This window comes from Cavia porcellus, unplaced genomic scaffold (assembly GCF_034190915.1).
Source record: "Cavia porcellus strain 051 isolate PalLab524CR breed Dunkin Hartley unplaced genomic scaffold, mCavPor4.1 scaffold_16, whole genome shotgun sequence".
NCBI classification, from domain to species: domain Eukaryota; kingdom Metazoa; phylum Chordata; class Mammalia; order Rodentia; family Caviidae; genus Cavia; species Cavia porcellus.
Window position 1 is genome coordinate 10710769 of NW_026947499.1, and position 24922 is coordinate 10735690.

Sequence of the window (24922 nt, forward strand, 5' to 3'; positions counted from 1 at the left end):
CTCCCCCGCCCCGTCCCTTCCTGCACTAGCCCCTCCCCTTCCTCTCTCTCCTCCCCTCCCCTTTTTTCTCCCCTCCCCCTCCGCACTCCTCCCCTGCCCTCCCTTCCCTTCTGTTCAGTGCTGGGCATTGAACTCAGGGCCTTGCACATGCCAGGCAAGCGCTGTACCCCGTGCTACATCACAGCCCTAGAGCACCTTTTGAGTGGCTGCGCACACAGACACATTAGTGAGCCCCGACCCCCCACCCCCACCCCGCCCCAAGCCAGGAAGAGCCTTGGCCCTGGGAGGGCACCCAGGGAGGCAAGTCCTGGCCTGGGACCCCTGCGCTCTCTGCCACACCCAGATCTCCAGGGGCTTAGCGGGCGGCTGTCCTGACCCCTCCCTCCTCCTGGGGTGGACCTCCCCACCTGCAGCCTGGCCAGGGAATGTTGCGCTGTTGGTTGCCCGGGCAACTGGGGCTGCGCACGCTGGGCCGCTGCCTTCTGGGAGCCCGAGCTGGCGGCTGCGTCCTGGGCCCCCAGGGCCTCCCCACTTTGGCAAAGCTGCAGCGGGGGGCAACTGCAGGGTCCATGGCGGTGCCCTGCGGGGAGCATTTCCGACTGGCCCGGCGAGAGAAACTGCCGTAAGCGGGACGGGAAGGAAAGGGGCAGGAGCGGGCGAGATCGCCCATCCCTGAGCGCTGAGCCCCTGGCCTCTCCCCAGGTGGACAGTTAACCGGCTCTCCATTGGCCCCCAGGGGAGCCTCCCTCCCTCCTACCGTCCTGGTCAGAAGCTCATGATCCCCCCAACCAGAGGGGTTCCCCTGCTCCAGAGCCTCCCTGGCTCCCACCTCCCTCAGGGTGAGGGGCACACCCGCTCTGCCCCCAGCTGCATGGCTCCCCTCCCTTCTGGCTCTCTCTGTGCAGCAAGCTGGCCTTGCTATTGGCCGGCCCTGGTCCCCCCGCGAAGAACTGGAGAGCTTGGTCTGTCTCCTCTCCCAGTGTCACCCAGACTTCCCAACTTCTGGTCTGATAATCTCAAGGTCCTTGGCTACATTTTTCATTTTAGCACTTGCCATGCCCTGGCATCAGTGTCAGCATCATCATCTCCATTATTATTCTTTTGGGGTTTTGAGACATGGTCTTGTTGCCTAGTCCGTGCTAGTCTCATACTCTTGGGAGCTCTCCTGCTTCAGCCTCCTGTGTGCTTCCAGGCATGCGCAGAATGGCAGTTCCTGCCTCATTGAAGGGGTGAAGGATTCTCTAGCCGCTGGTGGTGTCCTTCACCTCGGCTTCCTTCTCAGCCTCTCTAGGAAGACTCAGGAGCAGAGAATGGACCACTTCCCACCCATTCTGCGGCTCCTGGAGAAGAGACAGGAGCTGGTGGATGTGGACCGAGGTCTGCAGGCCCAGCAGAAGGTGAGCCCTCGCCATCAGACCTATTCGGTGGGAATCCCTGAGACCCGTTGTTAGTGCAAATACATTTGTGTGTACTGAGCAGCTATTATGTGCTGGATACTGCGGGTCTCACCACGGTCCCTGTTCACATGGGGCTCCCAGTTTAGAAGAGCAAACAGACAAATATCCAAGTGGAGACTTCTATGAGGGTGCTGGGCAGGGGTTGTGGGAGCCCAGGTGGGCGTGGTTTAGGAGGACTTCCTGGAGCAAGTGAGGGTTTAGCAAGATCTAATCTCAAAATATAAAAAAGAAAAAGACTCGGGATGCAGCTCAGTGTGAGGACCCCAGGTTCGGTCCCCAGCCGGAGAGCATCAGGGCTTCCTCCTGGAGTGGTGGGAACCATGGTTGGATCTGGGCAGCCGAGTTTCCACAGGATCCGGCGCGATGGATAGGAGGGACTAAGGACAACCGGAAAGCCCCTGGGGGCCTGAGCCCTCCGCCTGGCACAGACATCCGGCTCCTCACCCCCAGGAGTTCCACACCACCATGGCAGCCCTGCGGCACCGCTGGGCGCAGCTGGAGCAGAAAGAGCAGGAGCTGAGGGCGTCCCTGGGCCGCTTCGACAAGTTCCTGCAGGTGATGGACAGCACAAGGAGCAGCCTGGAACCGGCGACTTAGTGCCTTGAGTGCCCCAGAGCGCAGGAATGAAAGCAGCGGGCTTAAGACATTATGGGGGGGGGGGAGGTGGCGGCAGCGCCCGGACTGGGCCTGGGATCTGAGATCTGGACCGCTTGAGACCTGCAGTTCAGGGCCCAGGGCTCCAGGGCGCACGAGTCCTCCCCAGGCCCCTTCTGCGCGTCCCCGTCCCCAGGACGCAGAGGCCCGGCGCGGCCGCGTGCTGCAGAGGGCGGAGGAGGAGCGGGAGCGCGCAGGCCGGCGGGAGGCCGAGGCGCAGCGGCTGCGCGCCCAGCTGGAGGACCTGCGGCGGGAGCGCGCGCGGCTGCAGCGCAGGCTGGAGCGCCTAGACCCCTGCGCGCGCCTGCTGGAGCGCGCGCTGGAGCAGCTGCCAGAGGTGAGCTGTGTGCGGTTGGGCCTCTGGGGCGACTTTGGGCACTAACGGAGCGCTGATTGTAAGCAAGATCGTCAGTCACTGATCGCTCAGACTGTGCCGGGGGCGTGCGCTTGTGTATCTTTTCTTCTGCGGCGGGGGTGGAACTAGGGGCTTGAGCATGCAGGACAAGCGCTCCGCCTCTGAGCTCCACCAGCACTTTTTAGTTTATTCTGAGACTGGGTCTCGCCAAACTGCCCAAGCTGGGATAGAATTTATGATCCTCCTGCCTCAGCGTCATGAGTAGCTGGAATTACGTTGATGGCGACTGCCATGCAGTGCCCTTGAATCCTAGTGTAAAAAATGAGTCCCACTAATATCTACACCGTTTACAAAGCCAAAAAGAGGTTTCAGAAAGCTCTTAGTCAAGATCATGCTATTGGGCAGGCATGCGTGCGTGCGTGCGTGCGCGCGCGCGCGCGCGCGCGTGTGTGTGTATCTGTGTGTGTGTGTGTGTGTGTGTGTGTGTGTAGACAATAATGACTCCAGAACTCTGGGAGGCTGAGGCAGGAGGACTGCAAATTCCAGACCAGCCTGGGCGTTTTAGCAAGAGCTAGTCTCACAGTGGGGGTTGGGCTGGGGAAAGGGCTCCCGTCTGTAATCCCAGCGCTCAGGAGGCTGAGGCAGCAGGATGTCGGAGAGTTCGAGACCAAACTGGGCCACACACTGAGTTCAAGGCCAGCCCGAACTGCATAGAGAGGTCCTGTCTCAGAATGAACAAATAAAAGGGGCGGGGCTAGAGACTGTTCAGGGCAACGGGGTTCACCTCCCAATACGATCAGTATTATGAACAGAAGGAACACACAGTGGATTAGTATTCACCGCAGGCAACGGTTCATTAACCGGCTTCTCGGTGGGTTGCAGAGGGTGGGAACAGCCCTCCTGGCCCACGGCTCCCGCTGTTCCCGCTTCTGTGTCGCGCGATGAGGTGACCCCCTTTCACAGGTGGGAAGGGGAGGCGAGCGACTGCGGACCCACGCGAGTGCCCTGCGCCCCGCCCCAGTTCCAGGAGGTCCCCGAGCTGGTGGCGCGCTTCCAGGGCCTGGCGGACACGCGGGCCGCGCTGCTGCGGGCGGAGCGCGGGCGGCGGGCGGAGCTGGAGGAGGCGCGCGCGGCGCTGCAGCGGCTGCGGGACGCGGGGCAGGACGAGCTGCTGGCGCTGAGCCGGCGGCGCGCGGAGCTGCAGGAGCGGCTGGAGGCGGCGCGGGAGCGCAGGCTGCAGTGGGTACGGCCCGCGGGGTGGCGGCGCCAGGGAGAGAGCCCGGGGCGCCCTGCGAGCTGCGCGGCGGTGCCTGCTCCTCGACCCCGAGGGCACCTGGGTGGGTGGCGAGGAAGCGCGGAGTGACCGGGAGCCGGGCGGGTGCGCTTCTCCAGGAATCCAAGTGGACTCAGATCCAGAGCACCGCGGCAGAGAAGACCCTGCTCCTGGGGCGCGTCAGGATGTCTGCGCTCAACCTGTCCCAGCTAGTGAGCCAGCACCAGCCGCAGCCGCCCGCCCTGGACGTGGAGGACACGGAGGGACAGCTGGAGCAGGTGAGGCCCCCTCTTCGTGTCCCCCGGGGCCCAGTCGCTCCGTCTTTGAAAATATCGAGGTGCTTTGGAGACCCCGCCATCGGCGGCAAGGTCTGCGGGCTAAGCTTGGGCAGAGCCCCAGGAACCCAGCCAGGGCATCCTCTTTCATCTGGGCTCTCTCGGTCATCATTTGTGTGGCCAGAAGAAAGCTGTGTCCCTCGGAACCAGGTGTGGTGGCACACGCCTGTAATTCCAGCACTTGGGAGGCTGAGGCGGGAGGATTGCAAGTTTGAGCCCTAAGCTGGGCAGTTTAGCAACTTGGTGAGCCCCTGTCTCAAAATAAAAAATAAAAAGGGTAGCCAGGTGTGGTGGCCCATGCCTGTATCCCAGCACTGGGGAGGCTGAGGCAGGAGGATTGCTGCGAGTTTGAAGCCAGCCTGGGCCTGTCCAAAAAAAAAAAAAAAAAAAACCTGGGCTGGGCTGGGGGTGTAGTTTAGGGCATCCCTGGGCTCAATTCCAGTGCTTTGGAGGGGGAGGAAGCTGAGCCCTTTTGGGGCTCTATGAACTCTTTCGAAAAGTCCCTTTCTTCCAGGAACAAACTACACACTGGTGACATTATTAAGACCCCAAAAGGTGTACAGTCACTTCTTTTGGTACCAGGAATCGAACTCAGGGCCTTGTGCTTGCCAGTGAGGCGCTGTGCCACTGAGCTATATCCCTGGCCCCCTATGGTCACTTTTTAATTCATCTCTGACCCTTCGCTCCCGATTTCCCAAGGGAGGAGAAGGGGGACTGAAGGGGGAGAGAGAGAGCAGGCTTGGGGGGTCCAGGCACATGGTATAGGGGCTGGGCTGCAGGGGAGGGGGTGGCTGCAGACTCCAGGCTCTTCCCTTGGTGTTTTCTGTGGGTGCCCAAAGAGAACGGGAAGGGGAGGTCTCTCTCGGGAGCCCATCCAGCTTGCCCCATCGGCCTGAGCCATCTCCTGCTTGGTTAGGTTGATGGCTGCCACTGACCTCCCAAGAGGGCCCTGCGGGACTCTCACCAGCTCTAGAAAGGTTTCAGGGACTTCGGACCACAAAATTAGGCCCTTTTCCCGCGGCCCCCGATCCTCCCAAGGAGCCTCGGTGGAGGCTTCTGCACCTTCACCCTGACCCCGACTCCTGTCTCCGGGCTGCGACTCGTCCTGTCCCACAGCCCTGGGAGGAGCGGGGTTATTACTTGTCCAGTGACTTCCACCGTGACAGGAGGTAACTTTCTTCTTTCCCTTCTTAGAGACTTAGGTGACAAATGTGAAGGGGGCCCCAGGTGGCCCTGAGTTGGCCATCAAGGTCTAGTAGTTCCTGGCCTTGGACCCAGAGCCTTCACTAAGCGGGTGTCGTTCAGCCCACGTCAGTAGTGAATGATGAGCTGGGTGCAGTGTCTCTGTAATCGCAGCTATTCAGGAGGCCGAGGCGGGAGCACTGCCAAGTTCAAGGACAGCCTGGGCAGCTCAGTGACTTCAGGAGACCCTGTAGAAGGGCTGGAGATGTAGCTCAGTGTGAAGATACTGGGTTCAAATCTCCAGTTTTAATTAAAGCACAAGACAGGGTCACTGTGATGAGCAGGTGATGAATCAGTGACTGTGCCCCATTCAGTCAAGATTCCTGAGGCAGGGAGACACTTCAGCTGGGGACCAGACCCCCTGGAGCTCTGGGTCCGTGTCTGGGAACCAGTGACATCACTGGGGCTCCCTTGCTGGACTCCTACACCCCCTTGCCCTGCCTCGACCTCTGCGGGGTGATGGGGTGGGGCTGGCCACAGTTGGGGACCAGGATGTGACTGGCTGTGTGTCCCCAGGTGAAACTGTTCATCCTCGACCTCTCAGCCATGCTGGCCAGCATCCCCCAGGCTGAGCGCAGGGCTTCTGGCCCCAGTCAGCCACAGTGAACAGTGGGGTGCCCTGCACTTCCGGTGGGGTGCAGGTTGCAGTTGCCCTGGACGTGTTTTCATCAGGAAGATGAGCTGTGCCTGCCCATGCTGCTGTGGGACCTACAGAGGGGTGCACACAGGCACCCCATAAATGCCTGCACCTGTTTGACCTGGGAACAAGAGAGGGTGTGGATTCCTCCAGGACTCAGGGACAGCCCCATGGAGAGCTCTAGCACGGTGCTGGACAGGCAGAGGGGTGGAGCCCAGAGGAGGTTTGTGGGTGCCTGGTCGCCAGCCACTGTGGGGACTCTGCTGGGGGATGGGCCTACCCCAAGGCCCAGCTGCTGGGACAACTCTGACCTAACCTGAAGAGCGACACAGGCCACAAGGACCCCAATGGAGCCCACCCTCAGGGGCCCCAGGTGATGCTGGAGGGAACCACTCAAATAAGACTCTGTACTCCTGGTCCACCAGAGATACTCAATAAAGGCTTATTAAAATCCTGTCATCGAACCTGAAGCACTCAGGGCTCAGACCACGTGGCCAAGAACTGTGAACCCAGAACGCGTGGAAGCAGCAGCAACCAAACTGCCAACTCTGGACTTGCTTAGCTTGGCTGGCGAACTCCTACACACCCTTCAAGACCCTGCTCAAATGTCTGTGTGGGCAGAGGCAGCTGCTGCCTTCTATGGCTGCACGGGGCTCCTTTCCAGGATGCAGGGGCTCTCCCAGTAGTACGTGGGGAGATGGCTGCTGAGGTCCAGACAGTTCAGGAAAGCAGCCTCGGGGCCCAGCCCTGGTTTTCACATCCTCTTCCTCATCTTGCCCTTTTTAGAGGGGGCGCCCCGGCCAAAGGCGCCCCGCTGCAGCTCCTGGGCCCGGCGGCGGTTGCGGGCAGACAGCTGCTTGAGGCCGCCACGCTGCAGGAAGCGCAGCTTCTGGGCCCGCCGTCGCTGCTTCAGGATCTGCTGCTTGGTCTTGAGCTCAGAGCGAACACGGCCCGCGGCAGTTCCGGGGGCGCGGGGCTGGGACGCACCTGCAGGGACAGGGGTGCAGGAGCTCAGCTTCAGGCCCGGTGGGGGGACCTCCAAGTACCTCCCCACCCCGCTTCCACCCTGTGCTGGCTGCTGTGGCCCTTAGTGAGGACAGAAGAGAGGAAAGGCGGGAAGGCAGGCCGAAGGGCAGGGGCGGTGGGAGGGCGCCTCCTGGCCCGGGCTCAGGGAGCGCAGGACATGGTCCCAAGTGCTGCCCTCCCCAGGAGGTGGCCGGTGTCTGGCTCCGCTCCCACCGCACTATGGGCATTCACGGTCTTCCAGGGCACAGCCTGTCCCACCCTGCAGGGGGTAGCCCTCGGGTAGGGGTGTGGGCGGACAGGGTGGGGCTCTGACAATGACCGCTGACCTGACGGGCGGCTGTGCACTGCCCTGCCCTTCTGCGCCTGCACCAGCTCGCCCCGCCCACTCGCACACCCACATCCCCCAGCGTCCGGCTCACCTGGCCCACGCCCTCGCTTCCCACCTCTCCGAGGTGGGCCTCCCCGGTCAGAGGGTCCTTCCTCCTCCGAGTCTCGATCCTCGATTTTCTGTTTCTGTTTCCACTTCTGGTAGCTGGGGAGCCCCGTTAAGGAAGGTCACACACCCCCGCGCCTGGGCCCCGCCCCCCAGCAAACCCAGGCTCCTCATTGGCGCTGAGGAAGCCGCCCGCCCCGCCCCTCTCTGCAGGTCCCGCCTCTGGATACAGGTCCCGCTTGTAGGAGCTGCTGACGTAGCAGCCGCTCTCAGTCTTGATCTTCTTCTTGTCCTCCTGTCCGGACTGTCCCACAAACCGCTTCTTCTTCCGGTCCCTGCGGGAGAGGGAGTTGGGGCCGGTGGCCGGCTTCTCACCTGCCCCTTGCATGTGCCTGCATGCAGCAGGCGCTTAGTAAAGGCCAGCTGTTCCCTGCTTCTGCTCCCCACTGCCCGGCGGCCGGCCGGGCTCACGAGGGAACCTGGGGTCGGGGATAAGGGACTGGAGGGTTCGATCCCCGCCCGCATTACCCGCTGTGACCCACGTGGGATCACGAAGCCAGCTGCAAAACCAGTTGGCCAAAGGACACACGGGGTAATGAGCCTGTCGTGTATGGCCAGATCAAGGGGCCAGGAGGGCGGGGAGGGGTCAGCACGGCTGCGGAGTGGCAGCACCGGGAGGGGGCGCACAGGCAGGTCGCTCACCACTTGAGCTGCTGCCGGCTCCGGGTCAGGTTCTGCGCCTCGTCCCCCATCAGGTCCAGGACGGCGCCGGCCACCTGCTGCTCGAAGGCCCCAGTAGCACCCCCGACGCTCAGGCTGTGGACAGAGGGCAGGAGGTACAGGGGGGCTGATGGAGCCCAGAAGCCTGGCCAGTTCCCCAGGGGCCACTGGCCACTCACCCCTGTTCACTGTCAAAGTCTTTGGGCCGGTAGGGGACATAGAATTCCTGGTCCCTCCGCCGGGCCTCCTCCCTCCGTCTCTTGGCTCCTCGGTCAGGGCCTGGCTGCAGCCGCTTCTGGCCTACAACCTCGGTAAAGATGTCCTGGCAGGGGGAGGCCCAGGGTCACACCTGTGGCCCTGAGGGGTCACCTGCCAGCCACACCCAGGCATAGCCAGGGCTGAGGGGCTGGGGGTTTCTGGGCAACTGGACATAGCCTGGCTTTGCTGCTTGTGGCTGGGTGACCAGGCTGCTGTGCGACCTAGGGTCCCTGTCTTCAAGAGAGCAGAGGCAGCCGGATGTCAGCTGCTGTAAGACCCTCGTGAGACTCTCAGCCTGACAAGGCCCCCACTCTGGGCCCATTCATGTCTAGGTCTCAGCTCTGCTTTCTGGCTATGGAACATAGGTCTGAGACACTGGTGGAGGTGCAGACCTGGGACCCACTCACCTGGTGACTGTCACTTAGGGGCCCTCCAGCCCTACCTCCAGAAACCCAGTGCCTGACGCTGCCACCACACACTGACCACCGCCCACGTCTTTCCTTGGCCCTGGCCCTGGCAGGTCTGGGGACAGTGGTGTGCAGGTCCCCACACTGGGAAAGGAGCTGTCCTCGCTCATGGGAAGCTGCCCAGTCTGTCCATCCCTGGGTTGCTGCAGGGCCCTCGATGTGCTCAGCATCCCAGACCCCACCAAGTGCCGTCTACTTGGTGCCCACTGGGACCCAACCAGCCCCCAGCCCAGTCAGGCTCCCTGGGCCTGCACCTCCACACTCTGTCCTGCGTCCTCCTCCCTCCCCAGCGGCTGCTCCTCCTTCGGCACTGGGCAGGCAGGGGCAGGGGTAGCCGGGCCTTCCTGTCGCTCTTGCTGCCCCCGCTGGAAGCGAGCAATGGCCCTGCCGTCCTTCTGCCGCTTGGCGCGCATCACCTGGCTGCTCAGGTCCCGGCTGGAGGCATTGATCTCGAAGATGGTCTGCAGGGGACACCGGGAACCTCGGCTGCTGGCTCCACGCTCAGCCCCTCACCAGCAGGGTGAGCCTCCCAGGAACCCCACCTGGCACCTCCACCACTGTGGGAGGCGGGCACCTCATGACTAGCAAGGGAGGCCCAGTGAGGCTGGGTAACTTTCCCAAAGGCACACAGCCAGGAAAAGCCGGTGTCTGGGCTTCTACCAGAGCTCATGAGGCTCTGAGATCTGTCCTGGCTTTTGTGCGCCCAGATCCGAATGCACAAATGGGGAGCTCCTGGGAGCCAAGAGAAAAGGAGGGAAAGCCGGGTCTCCAAGCCCAGGGCAGTCAGGCTGCGTGAGCCTCAGTCTACCCTGAGTGGGGGACCTGGCTGCTCCGTAGGGACCTGGGGAGGGGCGCAGTGTCAGCCCGGAACAAGGGGCTGACACGTTCAGGCGGGCGGCCGGGTGGGAGAAGCCCGAGCCTGGGAAGCCCTGCGGGTCGCGCGGCGCAGGGCGCACTCACTGCGCGGGAGCGGTACTGCTTGATGCCGTCCACCAGCCTCAGCCGCTGCAGCTCCGCCTCCTCGAAGCGCGAGCCTGGCGGTGGTGACAGGTGTTCATCAGTGAGGCCGGGCAGGGTGCGTGGGGGCCCCGTGCCTGGCCCACGCGGGACTCACTGAAGAGCGGGTGCAGGCTCAGCCCCGCCAGGTCCAGCTCCTTGGCCCTCTTGATGGACTCGGGCGAGGGCGCTGGCCGCGAGCGCACGTACTGCTGCTGTGCGTTGTCCGCCACGCGGCCCAGGCTCCGCAGCTCCAGGGACGCCTCCAGCGCAGCCCGCAGGCCACTGTCCTCATCGTCCACCACGGTCTGCGGCACCCTGCCCAGCACACCGTCCACACCACCTGCATTTGCCAGAGCCACACATCGGGAGGTGAGGGCCTCTCCTGCCACCGCCCGACACCGCTTCCCTGGTTCCCGGCTGATCACAGGGACCAGTCCAAGTGCCACCACCGAAGCCCAGCCTGGCGACAGCCGTGCTGCTCACTCACGAGCTGGTGGCCCCCAAACTGGCTGTTCCCTCCTGGGGTCAGACCGGGACATGCTGAGCTGTCCCAGCTGCTCGCCCCGCTGGCTCCACAGACCCTGAGGGACCCGGGGCCCTGCACCTGTCCCCACTCACCTGCGGGCTCCTCACTGGGCCGGGCGAGGGTGAGGCTGCGGCCCAGGAACAGGTGCAGGTCCAGCAGGTAGGGGACCTCGTCTGGGGACACCAAGGAGTAGGCTGTGCCGCTTCGGCCGGCCCGGGCCACACGGCCTGCAGGAGACGGTGAGCCTTCAGTACAGGAAGGGGTCCCAGCACGCCAAGAGCTTGGCAGGGTTCTGTCCCCCGGGCTGCTGTTCCCAACTAGGCAAGGCGTCACCTGTGGGAGAGCTCAGGACTCAAAAGTGGTGCTCAACAACGAGGACAAGGCACTGCCCGTAACCAGTAGCCAGTCTGTGGCAGCCCCACCTTTGAGAAAGTCCCCCAAATACTCAAGGACACAGAGAGTCACCCACACAATGGCTCAGGGCAGGCTTGGCTAGGACATTCCCACAATGGACTCCACCAGAAGGCTTAAGGACACAGGGTTGGTCAGGATAGTAACTGACAGCCACAAGGGGGCACTTATCGGCGGGGGGGGGGGAAGGGGAGGGTCAACCTGGCCCCTCTGGCTGTGTCAATAAAGTTTTAGTGCCTTGGCCACATCGGTTCCTCATTTACACGTTCTCCATGGCGGGCGGCGTGGTGGGCAGTTAGGATGGTCAGCAGTACAGCAAAACAAAGATGCCAACCCCTAGCGCCTCGCAGGAAGATGTGCACCCCCACCGCCCTCCCTGTCATATTCAAGAGTGAAAACATTCTTAGCATACGGTGATGCAGGAAAGGGCATGCAATTAGGGTCCCAGCTGCGTTTAGGTGTTTTGATTACTGGGCCATCACATTTCGGCCTGTTTCCCTATCTTTTTTTGGAGACAGGGTCTCACTATGTAGCCCAGGCTGGCCTCCAACTGAGTGACCCTCCTGCCTCAGCCTCCTGACTGCTGGATTACAGGAGGGTGCCATCACGCCAGGGCTATTGCTGTAGTACATGTCGCCACATTTGGAGGTTTCACTGAGTGACTTACAGCATGGTCACTGCAGAACTGCAGGAGCAACTCCTCCGGGACATGCAGAGCCAGTCTCCACAGAGCAGTGGGGACTACGGGACAGGGACGCGGGGCAGACGCCGTCCTGTCTCCCACACAGCCTGACCACAAGGTGCAGGGAGGGGATTTAGACTTTTCCCCAGGGCCACTTCTGGCCTGGCCACCCAAACAAGTTTATTCCACCGGCCAGCGTCACCCACTGCGACCCTGCTTAAACCCCATCGCTCACCACGCTGATAAACACAGGTGATGTAATAAAAACCAGCAAGAATGACAGACTCGGTCAGCGAACCCCCCTCCTCGGGTCACGCCCGCTCCTCCCAGCCTCCGCCACTCTCCGCAGCAGCCCTGGGCTTCTCCCCGCATCTTTAGCTTAGTGGTCCCGGCTGCCTCAGTGTCCTGAATCAACTCAAAATGCTTCCCTTTCACGGTGGTTCCGACCAGCAAGCTGGACGCGGTCATCCCAGCACTCGGGAGGCTGAGACAGGAGGACCAACGTGAGTTCAAGCTTGAACTACAAGCGAGACCCTATCTCAGAAAGAGAGTGGCACACCGAAGGACGAGTGTTCGAGGCCAGGGTGAACTGGGGTTGGTGGCCAAAGGGCAGTGTGCGGCACAGGGGAGCCCGGGCCACGGCTCCTCACCCACGCGGTGCAGGAAGAGCTTGCCCTTGGCGGGGAAGCTGTAGTTGATGACGTTGTCCAGCAGCGGGATGTCCAGCCCTCGGGCGGCCAGGTCGGTGACGATGAGCGCAGAGCACTTGCCGTGCGTGAACCTGGCCAGGTTGATCTTGCGGGCCGTGGGGTCCAGGGCGCTGTAGATGTGCGCGCAGCTTACCCGCTGGGTGCTCAGCAGCTACATGGGGACGTGGGGAGGGGATAAGAGAGACGGAGAGAGAAAGTGGGCCACGGTGGGGTACATGGAGGGCACTGGCTGGAGCACTGAGATGTTCCCGGCTTCCATCCATGGGACCGGCAGGGCTGCCCGAGGGCAGTGAGGCCTCCAGCCATACTGGCCACGGGACACATGGCTGTAATCCCAGCACTGTGGGAGACTGAGGCAGGAGGGTCGAAGGTTTGAGCCCAAACTTAGCCAAGAGCCGTATCTCCAAATTTAAAAATGTTTGGAGCTGCCTGGGACATAACTCAAGGGCAAAGGCCCTAGACTCAACCAGCAGCTCTGCGGAGGTAAGTAAAATAAAGTTCAAAAATTAAAAAATTCCAACGCACTGCAGAACTGAGATGGAAGGGGAGAAGTGCCAGGTGACCGACCCTGTGCACTTAAGCCGGGCCCAGGCCCGCATCCCAGAACGCTGCTGCCCTCTGGTGGCCCCACTCGGAAGCGCAGTGCCAGGCGGGAGCTGGTCCCCACTCACCTCGGAGAGGTACTCACAGTGGTGCTTGGTGGCCACAAACACCACGGTCTGGTCCTGGGGCCGCACCGCGGTGCGCAGCAGATGCAGCAGCACGGCGGCCTTGGCGTCCTCGCGCACCAGGAGGAAGGAGGTCTGCAGGACGGGGGTTGGGGGAGAGTGGTGGGCATTTGGGGTTCAAGGGTGCTGCCCTGGCCCTGGGCTTCCTGGGGACCCCGCCAGGTGCCACCTCACCTTGAGTTGCTCGTTGAGCTTGGCGTCCACGTCCAGCCGGATGAGCACTGGCTCGGTGAGGCCTGTGGTGGGCAGGGGAGGTTGGGGGTGTCACAGAGAGGCGGAAGGAGCCCGGGCCCAGGCTCAGGCTGCCCCGGTGCCCCCTGGCCGCTCACCTGCGCGGGCAAACTCCACCAGCAGCTTGGGCAGCGTGGCGGAGAACAGCACCGTCTGGTGGCCCCCAGGCAGCCGGCTGATGATCTCCTGCAGCTGCTCGGCAAAGCCCATCTCAAAGAGCCTGGGGAGGCGCGGATGGTGGGGTCACCAGGGCTCCTGTGCCCGGCCTCGGTCATCCCCATCAGACACCGTCTGTACAGGCTCCTCACTATGCAGCCAGACTGGCCTGAACCTGTGACTCGCCCGCGTCAGCCTCCCGAGTGCTGGGATTACAAGCGTGTGCCCTGGGCCTGGCTCCATGCTCGGGACACTGTTGTTGCACCTCGAATCTCTTTGGAATCATATGCTCACTGTCCTCTCGATACTCCTAAATACACAATTAAGAACAGCGGAGCCTGCGGCCTCACCTGTCAGCCTCATCAAACACCACGTACTCCACGCTCTGCAGCTTCAGGTTCATCTCCACCGCCACGTGCACCAGCCGCCCCGGGGTGGCGATAATTCTGGAAGGGGCGATGGACCAGACAGGTCACCCCCAGGCCATGGCCACCACCCTCAGCTCCCTGCCCATCTCAGTGGCCATCTGGGAAGAGGCCCCAGGGCACCCTCTCAAGCACAGACTCACATGTCGGGGTTCTCGTGCAGGGCTGCAAACTGGTCCTCCATTCTGGGGAGGAGAAGATGGTCAGCGGGGCAGAGGAGGGCTCTTCCTCACGAATCCCTGCACCCTGTCCCAGGGACACAGACCGAGGGGCAGCTGTGGCCAAGAACTCAGGCCACGGAAGTGAGCGTGGAAGAGCGCAGAGCTCCCCAGAGACAGGTGCCCGGGCCCTGCCCCTGTGTTCCTTAGGGAGTCACCAAGCTGTGACCCAGCTGCCACCCAGCAGCCAGCCCTAGGACTGCAGGCTTCAAACAGAACTCGGGTCCCTCATCTCGGCCTATGTGTAGGGCTCTGGGGACTGCTGCAGGAGCGGGACCCTGCACCAGGTACAACTCAGGCGGTCGAGGCCCCTGATTACACCAAAGGGCTGCAAAGCAAAACCCTCTCTCAGAAGCAAGAGCCGGGTGTGCTGGCGCACACCTGTAATCCTAGCATTTGGGAGGCTGAGGCAGGAGGATCGCCTTGAGTGCAAGCCCAGCCTGGGCTACACAGTGAGTTCAATGTTATGCTCTATGCTTATCGCCCTAGTAACCATGTACCTGGAGCACCGACCACGTTGTTATAAATTTGTTATAAATTAACTCACTGCATCATCATGCTGTTCTGTATGTATCCTTCCTCCCCACCTTAGTAACCTGTTTGCTGTGTCAACTTTTGTTCCCCTTGTGAGAGACAAATGATGCTGTGTCAATCATTGTTTCCTTTATGAGAGACAAATGTTCCTGGAATTGGCAGACCAAGGGCTGTGAACTGCCTCTGACCTCAAGCAAAGGGGAACAAAGGCCCACCCTGTTTGTTTCTCATCACTGTGTATTTAATGATCAATGAACTAATCATAAATGAACTATAAAAATCAGTCAAAATTCTGACTCAGTTGCACAGCTTTGCAAATTCCATCTGCACTGTGTTGCTGGGCCAGCTTAAAAAAAAAAAATTAAAAAAATAAAAAGGGCTTCTTCTTAAAACGACATCGTTTTGCCCCGTTCTTTTTTCATCTCGGGGATCTTGCCCCATTTTTCATCTCGGGGCCTTTTTGGGGAAGTACAACATTCAAAGCCAGCTAAAACTACATAGCAAGACCTTGTCTCAAAAGAATACCCTGCGAGTGACTGTGGGCACCGCCCCAAGAGAAGAGTGAGCCAGCGGCTGCCGGCCAGGGAGGCAGGGAGCCAGGAGCTGGTCCGCCCTGCAGCGCCCATCACTGCAGGCCCGAGTCAGGCCGCTCCTCCAGCCACTGGCCTGCTCCCTCGAGGGACCCTGCAGGCACAGCAGGAAATGACTCTGTGTCTTGTGTTTCTGAAACAGGGCCTCACCAGGTAGCCCAGGCTGGCCTTGAACTCAAGGTCATCCTCCTGCCTCTGCCTCTGGAGTGCTGGGATTAGACACAAGCCTGGCCGAAAGGATCCTCACAGAGGTGAGCTGTATAGACGCTGCCCAGCTCGTGTACCCCTGCTCCCCTTCGGTTTTGGAAGCACTGGGGGTGGTGCCAGGCCGGTTCTCCGCCTCTACTGCCGAGCTGCAGGCCCTGCTCCCTACTTTCTAACGACCCTTGAGGCCCCACATGGCCCAGGATTTGGTCACCCGCAGGGAGCCTCGGGACCTGTCTGGGTCACAGCGCTGCCCTGGCCACTGTGACGCCCCCATGCGCCTCCTGGTTATTTCTTTTGAATGCACAGAGACATTGTCATTACTAACAAGCAACGCAGGCTCCGAGGGGCCAAAGCCCCTGAGAAGCAGGGACCTGAGTGAGGAGGGCAGCTGGATGGTCCGGGGGTGGTCCCTACCTGTCCCCACCCAGGATCAGGGCGGTCTTGAGGCCGGTGAACTTGCCCAGCTGTGGGGGCAGAGAGAGAGAGACAGAGAGTGTTTGTCTGTCAGTCCCTCCCAGTCAGACCCAGTTCCAGGTCCCCCGCCACCCAGGTGCCACCCCGCTATGCACCTCCTTAGTGAACTTCATGGTCTGCAGGGCCAGCTCCCGAGTGGGCGAAAGGACGAGCGCCCGGGCACCGGTCTGGCCACTGCGGGCCTTGAGCCGCTCAAACATGGGGATGAGGAAACACGCCGTCTTGCCGCTGCCAGTCCGCGCCATGGCCACCACATCCTTGCCGTCCAGGATCACCGGGATGGTCTACAGGGACATGGGTGGGTGAACGAGGCGTCTCAGTGCATGGGCAGGGCTGTCACCCAGTCCCAGTCCTATTCCTACAAACAGCTGTTTGCATACCTCCAGGGACGGGCAGCTCACTACCCACAAGCCCTGACACTACTGGAACCCTCTTCTTCTGGGAAAGCCAGACTCTGTGTCTCGGCCTCGCCCTCCTCCTTGAGCCCTGAGAAACCTTGCATGTGCTCACCTAATTGTCTAAGCTCAATCGCAAGCCCAGGAAGAGCTCAGGGAGAGCGCACGGCCAAGCCTCCACTCCGCAGGGACAGGAGATGACACAGCTGGGACAGGAGGCCGAGTCCCTTACCCCTGCCCACCCTGCCCGCCTGCCCCTCACCTTCCTCTGAATGGGCGTCGGCACTTTGTAGCCCTTCTTCATGATGCCCTTGAACACCGGGTAGCTCAAGCCTGGGGGAGGTGGAGACAGCAGTCACGGGTGGGGGCGCCCTTACAGGGGCAGCTCACCGGGGGGGTCAGACAGCACAAAAAAGAAAGCTAGAAAGCAGAGCTGTGGGGCGCAGCTGTCATCCCAGCAAACAGGCGGCTGAGGCAGGAGGGCTGAGTTTGATGCTAGCCTGGGCTACACAGACCTCATCTCAAACAAAACAAAACAAAACCACCCCCAAAAAACCACTAAAGCAGGAACTTCAGATTAAGCGACACAGTCTTCCAATTCTGTTTGGCCACATTCTCAGTGTCATGAGACAAGGGTCCCTGAAGGATGCTGAGGACCGTGCCCTCCCCGAGGGGCAAGGTCCTGAATCTCCAGGGACATGGGGACATTTACAGATGCCCGCCGAGTCCCCCAGGGCAGTGGGGACAGACACAGGCTGAGTGGGCCAGGGAGCACGGAGACCCACGCGCTCTACTTCTCCACTGCCCGAAATTCTTGGCAGCTGAAAAAAAAGACACCATCTGGGGCCGAGGATTTAGCTCAGCAGCACAAACGCCTGCTGGCGAGCGTGAGGTTGTGAGTTCAATCCCTGGTACCAAAAAAGTCCCCCAGGCCCAGGGCTCAGGCCCGGGTGCTCTCTGGGGACAGAATCCGTCTGGAGCCTGTGGAGCAGAGGAAGCCGGGGCCTGAGCTGCTCTTCAGCCAGTCCTTCCTCTCTGGGGTGCAAAAGGCAAAATCCAGCCACGGGGAGATGTTTTCATTTCGGGTTTTTTCCAGTGAAGTTTTGTACGTGGGTGTTGGTCTGACTGTCCACAGCCTCTGTAGAAGGCCTTGTGGGTCATTTTCTACCCAATTCTCTTTCCTTTCCTTCTCCTTTTCCTTTCAAGACAGCAGTCCAGACTGGCCTTGACCTCGCTGGGGATCCTCCTGCCTCAGCCTCCCAAGTGCGGGGATTACAGGCGAGCACCCCCACACCTGGCATCCACCTGTAAAGTTCTATCTGTGAGGTGCGTCCTGTCTGTCTGTCCCGCCGTGCAGCTCTTACCTTACTCTGCAGTGTGGCCGGCATACACGTGTCCTTCTCAAAGGCAGTCAAACCACACCTGGAAAGGGCTCCTCTCCCCTTCCAAGGAGCTACGAAAACCCCGTCTCAGCCTTACCCCAGCCCTTTTATCTTAAGCCAGAGTCTCACTATGGTGCCCAGGATGGACTCAAACTTGCCATCTTCCTGTCTCAGCCTCCTGAGTAGCTTCGATTACAGACAGGTGTGTACCACCCTCCCCGCTCCACTCCTGTTTCAGGTTTAAATTTGTGTCTCACCAAAACCGTGTGCAAGGCTCCAGGTGCCACCTCGGCCTCTCCACCCCCTACCCCAGTGCTGAGCCGGAGCAGGCACAGAGCTGAATGCAGAGGCAGGCGGGTCTCCCTGCCACGCCCGGCTCCCAGCCCAGCTGGCTTACACACCCATGGACTGGAAGCCACCGGACTTCTTCTTCTTCTTGTTCTGCGCCCGCACCATCTCCCGAGTGTCCGGCTCCACGTCCGAGGTGCACTCCGAGGTGGGGAAGCTGGGCAGAGGTCGGCCGGGCCCCCCCTGTGAGGGAGGAGCAGAGGGGTGGCGTCACCACTGTGCCTGCCTGCTTGGTCACTGACTTCAGGGCAGGCATCCAGCTGCCCAAGAGACCTGCCTTGGAATCCCGCCCCTTCTCGCCCCTACAGTGAGATCAGAGGCATGGGCCACCACGCCCAGCTCTCAGCCCCTTTTATTTTAATGTTGGTGTATTAGTACATGGGTTGCTAAGTTGCTAAGCTGGGTTCAAACTTGTGATCTTTCTGCCCCAGCCTCCCGGACTGCTGGGCTAACATCTGTGCAGCACCATGCCTGACTATTGAGTACGGTATTTTTTTTGTTCTCCTCTAGCTTCTTGAGATAGGTACTTATATAATTAATACAATCCTTTAAAAAGTTGGATGTGATGGTACACACCCAAGGTAATTCCAGCACTTGGGGAGGCTGAAGCAGGAGGATTGTTATGAGTTCGAGACCAGCTTGGGCTACAGAGTAAGCCCAAGGCCAGCCTGAACTGTACAGCAAGACCCTGTCTCAAAAATACTAAAACAATAAATAAATAAATACAATGTATGTCAAATAATCTTCCTGTGACTGTTTAAGCATTTTTTCCACTGGTACTCCTATTACTATTTTGAGCATTAATATCCCAGCATTTTACTGTGGGTTTTGTTTGGGTTTTTTTTTTTTTTTTTTTGGTACTGGGGATCGAACTTGTGACCACAAGCTTGCCAGGCAGACGCTTATACCTCTGAGCTAAATCCCCAGCCCTATCCCAGCATTTTAAAACAATTTTGGGCCAGGGTCTCCTAATGTTGCTAAGTCGCCGAGGGTGGGCTCGGCTGGGCTCAAACCTATGATCTTCCTGTCTCGGCCTCCCAGAGTTTACAGGGATTCCAGGGTGCTCTACCACTGAACAATATGTCCAGTTCCACAGTATTTCCTTTTCTTAAAAAAGAGGTTTCCTTGATCCTGCAAACAAACACTATGCATTGCAAGGTCCATTTAAAAGCATATCATCCCTGCAGCAGAAGGCAGAAAGATCTCTTGTGTTCATGAGGTTGAGATCAGTTTGAACAAAATAGCAAAATGACATTTCAAAAACAAAAACCATCTCTGGGTGGGATTGCACATGCCTGTAATCCCAGGACTTGAGAGGCTGAGGCAGGAGGATCCCCCTCTGAATTTGAGGCCAGTCTGGGCTACATACTGAGTTCAAGGCCAGATTCAAACACAGAGCAAGACCCTAAATAAATAAATAATCTTCCCCACCTCTCCTTTCTGCTAGGGATCAAATACCAAAGTGCTCTATCACCCAGTGATATTTTCAGCCCCTTGTATTTTTTTTGGACAGGGTCTCACTAGATTGCCCAGGTGGGATTCAAACTTGTGAACCCTCCTGTCTCAGCCTCCCTAGATGCTCAAATTACAGGTGTGTGCCACCACACCTATCTTAAACCTGTTCTTTTTTCCTCCCTCCATCTTTTTTTGGGGGGTGGTGGTACCGAGGATCGAACTCATGACCACGCACTTGCAAGGCAGGCGCTTATGCTGCTGAGTTAAATCCCCAGCCCCCTCCCTGGATCTTTTACTCACTTGACTTTTCTACCTGTGCCGCGGACCCCTAGTTCCGCTCTCTAGGTGATGAGGAGCTCTCCTGTGTCTCAGACAGTGTAGGGTTCGCCACATTTGAACACAGCGCCTGGCTGCAGCAGAGCCATTAGCCTGAGCCACATTTTCAGATTTTTTTCTGGCCCTCATCGCCTGTGCCTGCCTGAGCTCTGGCCTGTGACACGTTCTCCACATCTGCTGAGCACCTACTGCTCAGACTGGGTGGGAAACGGTGGAGTAAGGCTCAGCCCGTGCCCCCGGTGGGGTGCAGTCCTTTCATGCTGACGCCCATTTACTCATGCCTGCCCCTAAAGCCCATCCTGCGCCCATCGCTGGACACAGACCAGTGGGGACCAATGGGGCACGGATCCTGCGCCCCCTCCGTGCGCACACCTCGTCTGTTTACATTCGGCACTCAGAAGTGGACGTGGGTACAGCAAATAATCAGCAAGTACAGAACACGTTTAGTTTGTGATTAGTTTCTCAGAGGTCTGGGGTGTCACAGCCTCCGGGTCCGGGGTCGCGCGTCCCCTCGGGGCTGTCTGCTGAGGAACGCCCCGAACTCTCCAAACCAGACCTTTCCGTTCGCGCACTTCCCATTGGATGAAGGGCCCTGGGAGGCGGGGTAGCCAATGAGCGCGCGCGATCCCAGGCCCGCAGGAAGGCCCACAGGCCGCAGAGCCGCCAGCCGAGCTCGCCTGCAGCCCGGGATGCGGCAGACGCCGTGGCTTCCAGCCCCGTCCTCGCGCCGGCGGATCCTCCGCGCCCCGCCTGGGGAAACTGAGGCCGCGCGCGCGTTCGGACCCCGCGCTCTTACCTGCCGCGCCCGGGCGTCATCTTCCGCCTGAATCTCAAACTCGCCATCCTCCGAGTCGCTGTCGCGGCCCTGGGAAACTGCGCCCCGGCGCTTCCGGAGCCCCTTCTTCTTCTTCCACTGGGCCATGGCGCCTGGCGAACGCGGACCGGCCGCCGCGCGCTTGCCGGCCGCCATGCGGGCCCCGGCTCTCGGGACCCGGAAGTGGGCGGGGCCTTCGGAACGTACCAACAGCGCAGGGGCCGGGGGTGGTGGTGGTGGTGGAGACGGGTCCGCTCGGCCTCGTAGCGTACTCCTGGTCTGCCACCCGGGAGGCCTGCACACCCATCCACGACAGGCGCTGGAGGCCCTCGGTGCAGCTTTGCAGAACTGTCGCCGTATAAGACGGCACGTCTTCCCCCCATCCTGCGACATGTATGGTCCGGCCCGCATCCGCCTAGCTGCAACTAGTTGCTGGTCGCTGGTTGCTGGATGCGCACGTCTAGCACGCGTCGCCAGAGGCGACTTCTATAGCTGAGCCCCAGTGCACGGGGTCCGGGCAGCCTGAGCTGCCTAGGGTCCCGGGACCCTGGGCTTTCCAGGCTGCGCATTAGGACCTTGGATGCGGTGCGCTCCGCACGTGCCCGTACACCCCCGCCGAGGGGTTCCAGACCAAGGGAGAAGGAGGCGCGGGGAGGAGATGCAGATGGTCGTATCCGACGCCCGCCAGCCAGCATGCTCAGGTAGGAAAATAAGCCGGGAATGCAGGGCTCGCAGAATGTAGGGAGGGCGGCAGACCCCACGGAGCAGAGTGGTTAAGTGCACAAACTCTGGATTCCTGCCAGGTTCACATTCCGCTTCCACTGTTTTAGTTTTATAGGCGTGACGCACACATGACCTCACCTTTTGAAGCCTCAGATTTGTGATCCGTAAAATGGATGTAATCAAAGCTACTTCACGGGGCTGTTGAGGATTAAGTGACACAATGCTTGTAAAGCTGAGTGCGCGAGGTAGGCATGGGGTCCATACCGCTGTCACCCCCCGCCCAAACAACGGCATGCACAACATACGGGGACTCCCACACAGCACGATTTATTTTTTATGGTCGATGCCATCTCTCGTTCATACCCCATTCTATAAATATTGTTGAGCACACTGCTAAAAGTCCTTTTTAATTTATTCGTTAAAGGTTCTCCAGTAAGACTCATTTTCCCATCGTAACAACTGAAAAAAAAATCAAGGAGGAGGAGCCTTGGTCCTAGGGATGGAGGTGGGGATTCTAGAGACTGCCCCTCCCCTGCCCCTGCCACTGCCTTAGAGGTCCCTCCCCATCCCTTTCACAGGGAGCCCCCGAGGAGACAGGGTCTGGTGGGCAGCCCGCCTCCGCTGTCACCCAAGGCCACCGGCAGCATGAAGATCCCCGTGGAGCAGGCCATCCGCGGGATGCAGGCCCTCCAGCTTCAGCACCGCTGCCGGGGTGGCTGTCGGGTCAAGGCCAGGGCGTCCTATGTGGATGAGACCCTGTTTGGCAGCCCTGTCGGCACGCGGCCCACCTTACCAGACTTTGACCCTCCGTGGGTGCAGAAGACCAACGGGACCAGAAGAGTGGGTGCCGGGGGGTTACAGAGCTCACCAGGCAAGGGGAGCTGTGAGACCACCCCCTCTGAGGGCAGCACCCCAACCCTCACCCCAAGAAGGAGGAAGAACAGATACAGGTAACGGTCTGTGGAGGGTGGTGCCACTGCCGTGCACCTTGACCTGAGGTCCTGCTCCAGCCCTGCTTGCCCTCTACTTATGGGGTGACTTTGATCAAGCATGTCGGCCTCTCTGAGCTGCGGTTTACTTCTGTAGAAAACAGAAACAAAAACCCCTACATAGTAGAATTGTGGATTATATGATAGTTCAGCTGTGCATGGCTGTCCACCACTAGGGTGGTGACCATTGCGATGCTGGGTCCCCACTATCACTTGTCATGGATGCTGTATGTGAGGCCCAGAGAGGTCAGGTGCCTTGCCTGAAATCTGGGTAAGAAACCCATGAAATGAAGGGCCAGAGGTGTTTCTTAGTATCAGCAAATCATTTTGAGAATAGGCTTGGCTGCATCTTCATGAATAAATTAGAAAAAACAAGAGCTGAAACTAAGGGTTATTATTAGTTAATTAGAATTTGATTATTTCTATCTTTTAACATTAATATCAGTCTGGAGTGGGCTGTGGTAGTGCATGCTTATAATCGTAGGAGGCTGAGGCAGGAAGATTAATGTGAGTTTAAGGCCAGTCTGGGCTACATAGTGAGTTCAGGCCCAGCCTTAACTAGAGGGAGATCCTGTCTCAACCCCACCCCCCAAAATTCAGCCTGGAGAGTGATGTGGTGCAGTGCCACAGATGCTGTCCTGGCATAGTTACCAGTGGCTTGGATAAAGAAGCCTGGTATACAGGAGGGTGTGTTTAGGATACATAGAAACACTGTGCCATGTACACAGGGGGCTGCAGATTGTGCCCCTTTGCTGGGGCTCCTGGAGCCAATCCCTTGGATGCCCAAGGATGGCTGTGATGGGGACTCAGCGGCAAGCACAGTAAATTTGTTCAAGCTGGCTTCCGCAGGAAAAGGGCATTTGGAGTCCCTGTGATGGGTTCAAACTGACACGACAATCACCGATTCCCATCTGTGCTTTTCTGACTTCTGTGTCCTGGGTCTCCAGGAGGGCTGAATAGCCAGAAGCAGCTGTGAGCTGCTACCTCTGTTGACTTAGGAAGGAACAGCCTGGGTGGCAAAAGACATCCCTCTTCTAGTTGCATTGAAGATCCTAAGACAGGGCCAGGCATGGTGGCATGTGCCTGTAACCCTCGCACTTGGGAGGCTGAGGCAGGAAGATCACCATGTGAGGCCAGCCTGGGCTACACAGTGAATTCAAAACCAGCTTGAACTATAGAGTGAGACCGTCTTGAAAAATCAAAGTAAACAAAAATCAAAACAAAACAAAGATCCCAAAGCAGACTCCCATTGGACAGACTTGGGTCATGTGGCCTTTCCTGAGCCAGTCAGTGTAGCCAGCAGGATGGAATATGCAGATGGGCCAGGCCTGGGCACAGGGCCAGGAGTGAGGTCAGGGTGGTAAAGGACTGGACATTTTGCAGGGGTGATAACAGATGGAGAGGTTGCTGAGAGGACAGTGGCCTTACTGTGGGTGCCAGGCCGAGAGATGGGGACGCTAAAGAAGGCAGTGTACCCCTGCTTCTGTGGATGTGAGGATGAGGGGTGCTGCTGAGTTCTTAGGGGCCACTGAGGCCTCAACTCACCCCTGTGTCACTCTTCCTCTCCCAGGCTCATCGGCCACACTCCGTCTTACTGTGATGAGTCGCTCTTTGGTTGCCAGCCTGAGGGTGTCAGCTGGGAGTCTTCTCGCCTGGCCAAGGCGGGTGCCTCGAAGCTCCACAGCCTTTTCTGGACGCCGCCGGCCACCCCCAGAGACAGTGACTCCCCCTGCCCCAGGAAGGCCCCACTGCGTGCCATGCACCCTGAGAATCCCTCCATGACACGGCCCCAGGGGGCGGCCAGCTCCCCCAGGCTGTCCCTGCACAGCTCCGACACCCCGCGCCCTCCAAGGCGGGAGCGCTCCCATTCCCTCACCTGCCTCAGTGTCCCCAGCTCTGGTCACCCAGCTGCCAGTGCCCCCCACACAAATGGACTTCAGGACCCCAGGCCTCCCCCGGCAGGGGTGACCTTCCAGAGTCCCCTGGTGACACCCAGGGCTCATTCAGTCAGTGCTTCAGTGCCACCTACCTCCCGGCGAGGCAGGGCCCCTCAGAATCCAAAGCCCCCCTGGAGGTGAGCTGCCGCTCTTACAGCTCTGCCTGTGGGGTCACTGTGAGGGAAGCATCTCCTGGGTCCCCATTGTAGGAGGAGCCCCTAGTGGACCCCCACAGCAGAGATGGGCTGTGCCTCCCCCATCCTGACAATCTCTGACAATCCCAACTCCTGGATGCATCTGTGAGCTGCTCCTGGTCGGTCCTGGCCACACCACCAATCAGTGCCAATCCAGGGCCTCTGCCTCCCAGTCTGGTGGCCACATGTGACCTGCCAGCCAGGAGAGGCCCTTCCCTCCTCCCTTCCTTCAAGCCAGCTCCCTGCTCAGGACGCTGTGTCCCCTTGAGTCTGGAGGCATTAGAGGAGCTTTCTTTGAAATCTGTACCCTTATTTCCATGTATTAAATGTATCTGTAGCTCATCAGAGCCGTGGGCGTTACTGATTTTGTTTGTCCTTAGTACGGCTGGCCATGGTGAGGTCCGAGCTCCCTGCCTGGTTGGAGCTGCTCCTGGAATCCCAGTATCCTGCCTGGGTGATCCAGGCTTTGGGGTCCTTGCCCCCTCCCCTCTGCACTGGGATTCTAGGGAGCCCAGGGGGGAGCCCGAACATTGGGTTGGTGCCTTCATCCTTGGGAAAGGAGAGGCGGGCACCACTGGGGAGAAATCACACAGAAAGCCTG

The 24922-nt window shown here is 59.7% G+C and overlaps 3 protein-coding genes across 5 annotated transcripts; 2 read left to right on the forward strand and 1 right to left on the reverse strand.

Moving 5' to 3' along the window:
* Window positions 1–434: 434 nt before the first annotated feature.
* Cfap73 (cilia and flagella associated protein 73) lies at window positions 435–6407 on the forward strand. 2 transcript variants are annotated; one of them, XM_063225694.1, is made up of 7 exons: window positions 435–622; window positions 1283–1397; window positions 1908–2012; window positions 2248–2448; window positions 3430–3709; window positions 3859–4017; window positions 5833–6407. In XM_063225694.1, the coding sequence occupies exons 1-7, from the start codon at window positions 570–572 to the stop codon at window positions 5886–5888; spliced, it is 969 nt and encodes a 322-aa protein (XP_063081764.1). In that variant the 5' UTR covers window positions 435–569; the 3' UTR covers window positions 5889–6407. The 2 variants fall into 2 exon arrangements, with proteins under 2 accessions (XP_063081764.1, XP_063081765.1); XM_063225695.1 differs by having other exon boundaries at window positions 439–622; window positions 3488–3709.
* On the reverse strand, window positions 6371–20671 carry Ddx54 (DEAD-box helicase 54). Its single transcript, XM_003461362.5, has 20 exons — window positions 20461–20671; window positions 17927–18056; window positions 16406–16476; window positions 15844–16032; window positions 15689–15738; window positions 13869–13910; window positions 13651–13746; window positions 13243–13364; window positions 13088–13149; window positions 12857–12988; window positions 12126–12336; window positions 10475–10609; window positions 9972–10196; window positions 9818–9891; window positions 9112–9318; window positions 8312–8454; window positions 8115–8228; window positions 7643–7747; window positions 7399–7511; window positions 6371–6940 (listed from the first exon to the last, which is right to left on the reverse strand). The coding sequence occupies exons 1-20, from the start codon at window positions 20632–20634 to the stop codon at window positions 6708–6710; spliced, it is 2628 nt and encodes an 875-aa protein (XP_003461410.1). The 5' UTR covers window positions 20635–20671; the 3' UTR covers window positions 6371–6707.
* A 103-nt stretch (window positions 20672–20774) lies between these two features.
* Rita1 (RBPJ interacting and tubulin associated 1) lies at window positions 20775–24663 on the forward strand. Of its 2 annotated transcripts, XM_004999565.4 has the most exons (4): window positions 20775–21179; window positions 21309–21446; window positions 21780–22151; window positions 23761–24663. In XM_004999565.4, the coding sequence occupies exons 3-4, from the start codon at window positions 21847–21849 to the stop codon at window positions 24266–24268; spliced, it is 813 nt and encodes a 270-aa protein (XP_004999622.1). In that variant the 5' UTR covers window positions 20775–21179; window positions 21309–21446; window positions 21780–21846; the 3' UTR covers window positions 24269–24663. The 2 variants fall into 2 exon arrangements, with proteins under 2 accessions (XP_004999622.1, XP_003461401.2); XM_003461353.5 differs by lacking the exon at window positions 21309–21446.
* The last annotated feature ends 259 nt before the right edge of the window (window positions 24664–24922 follow it).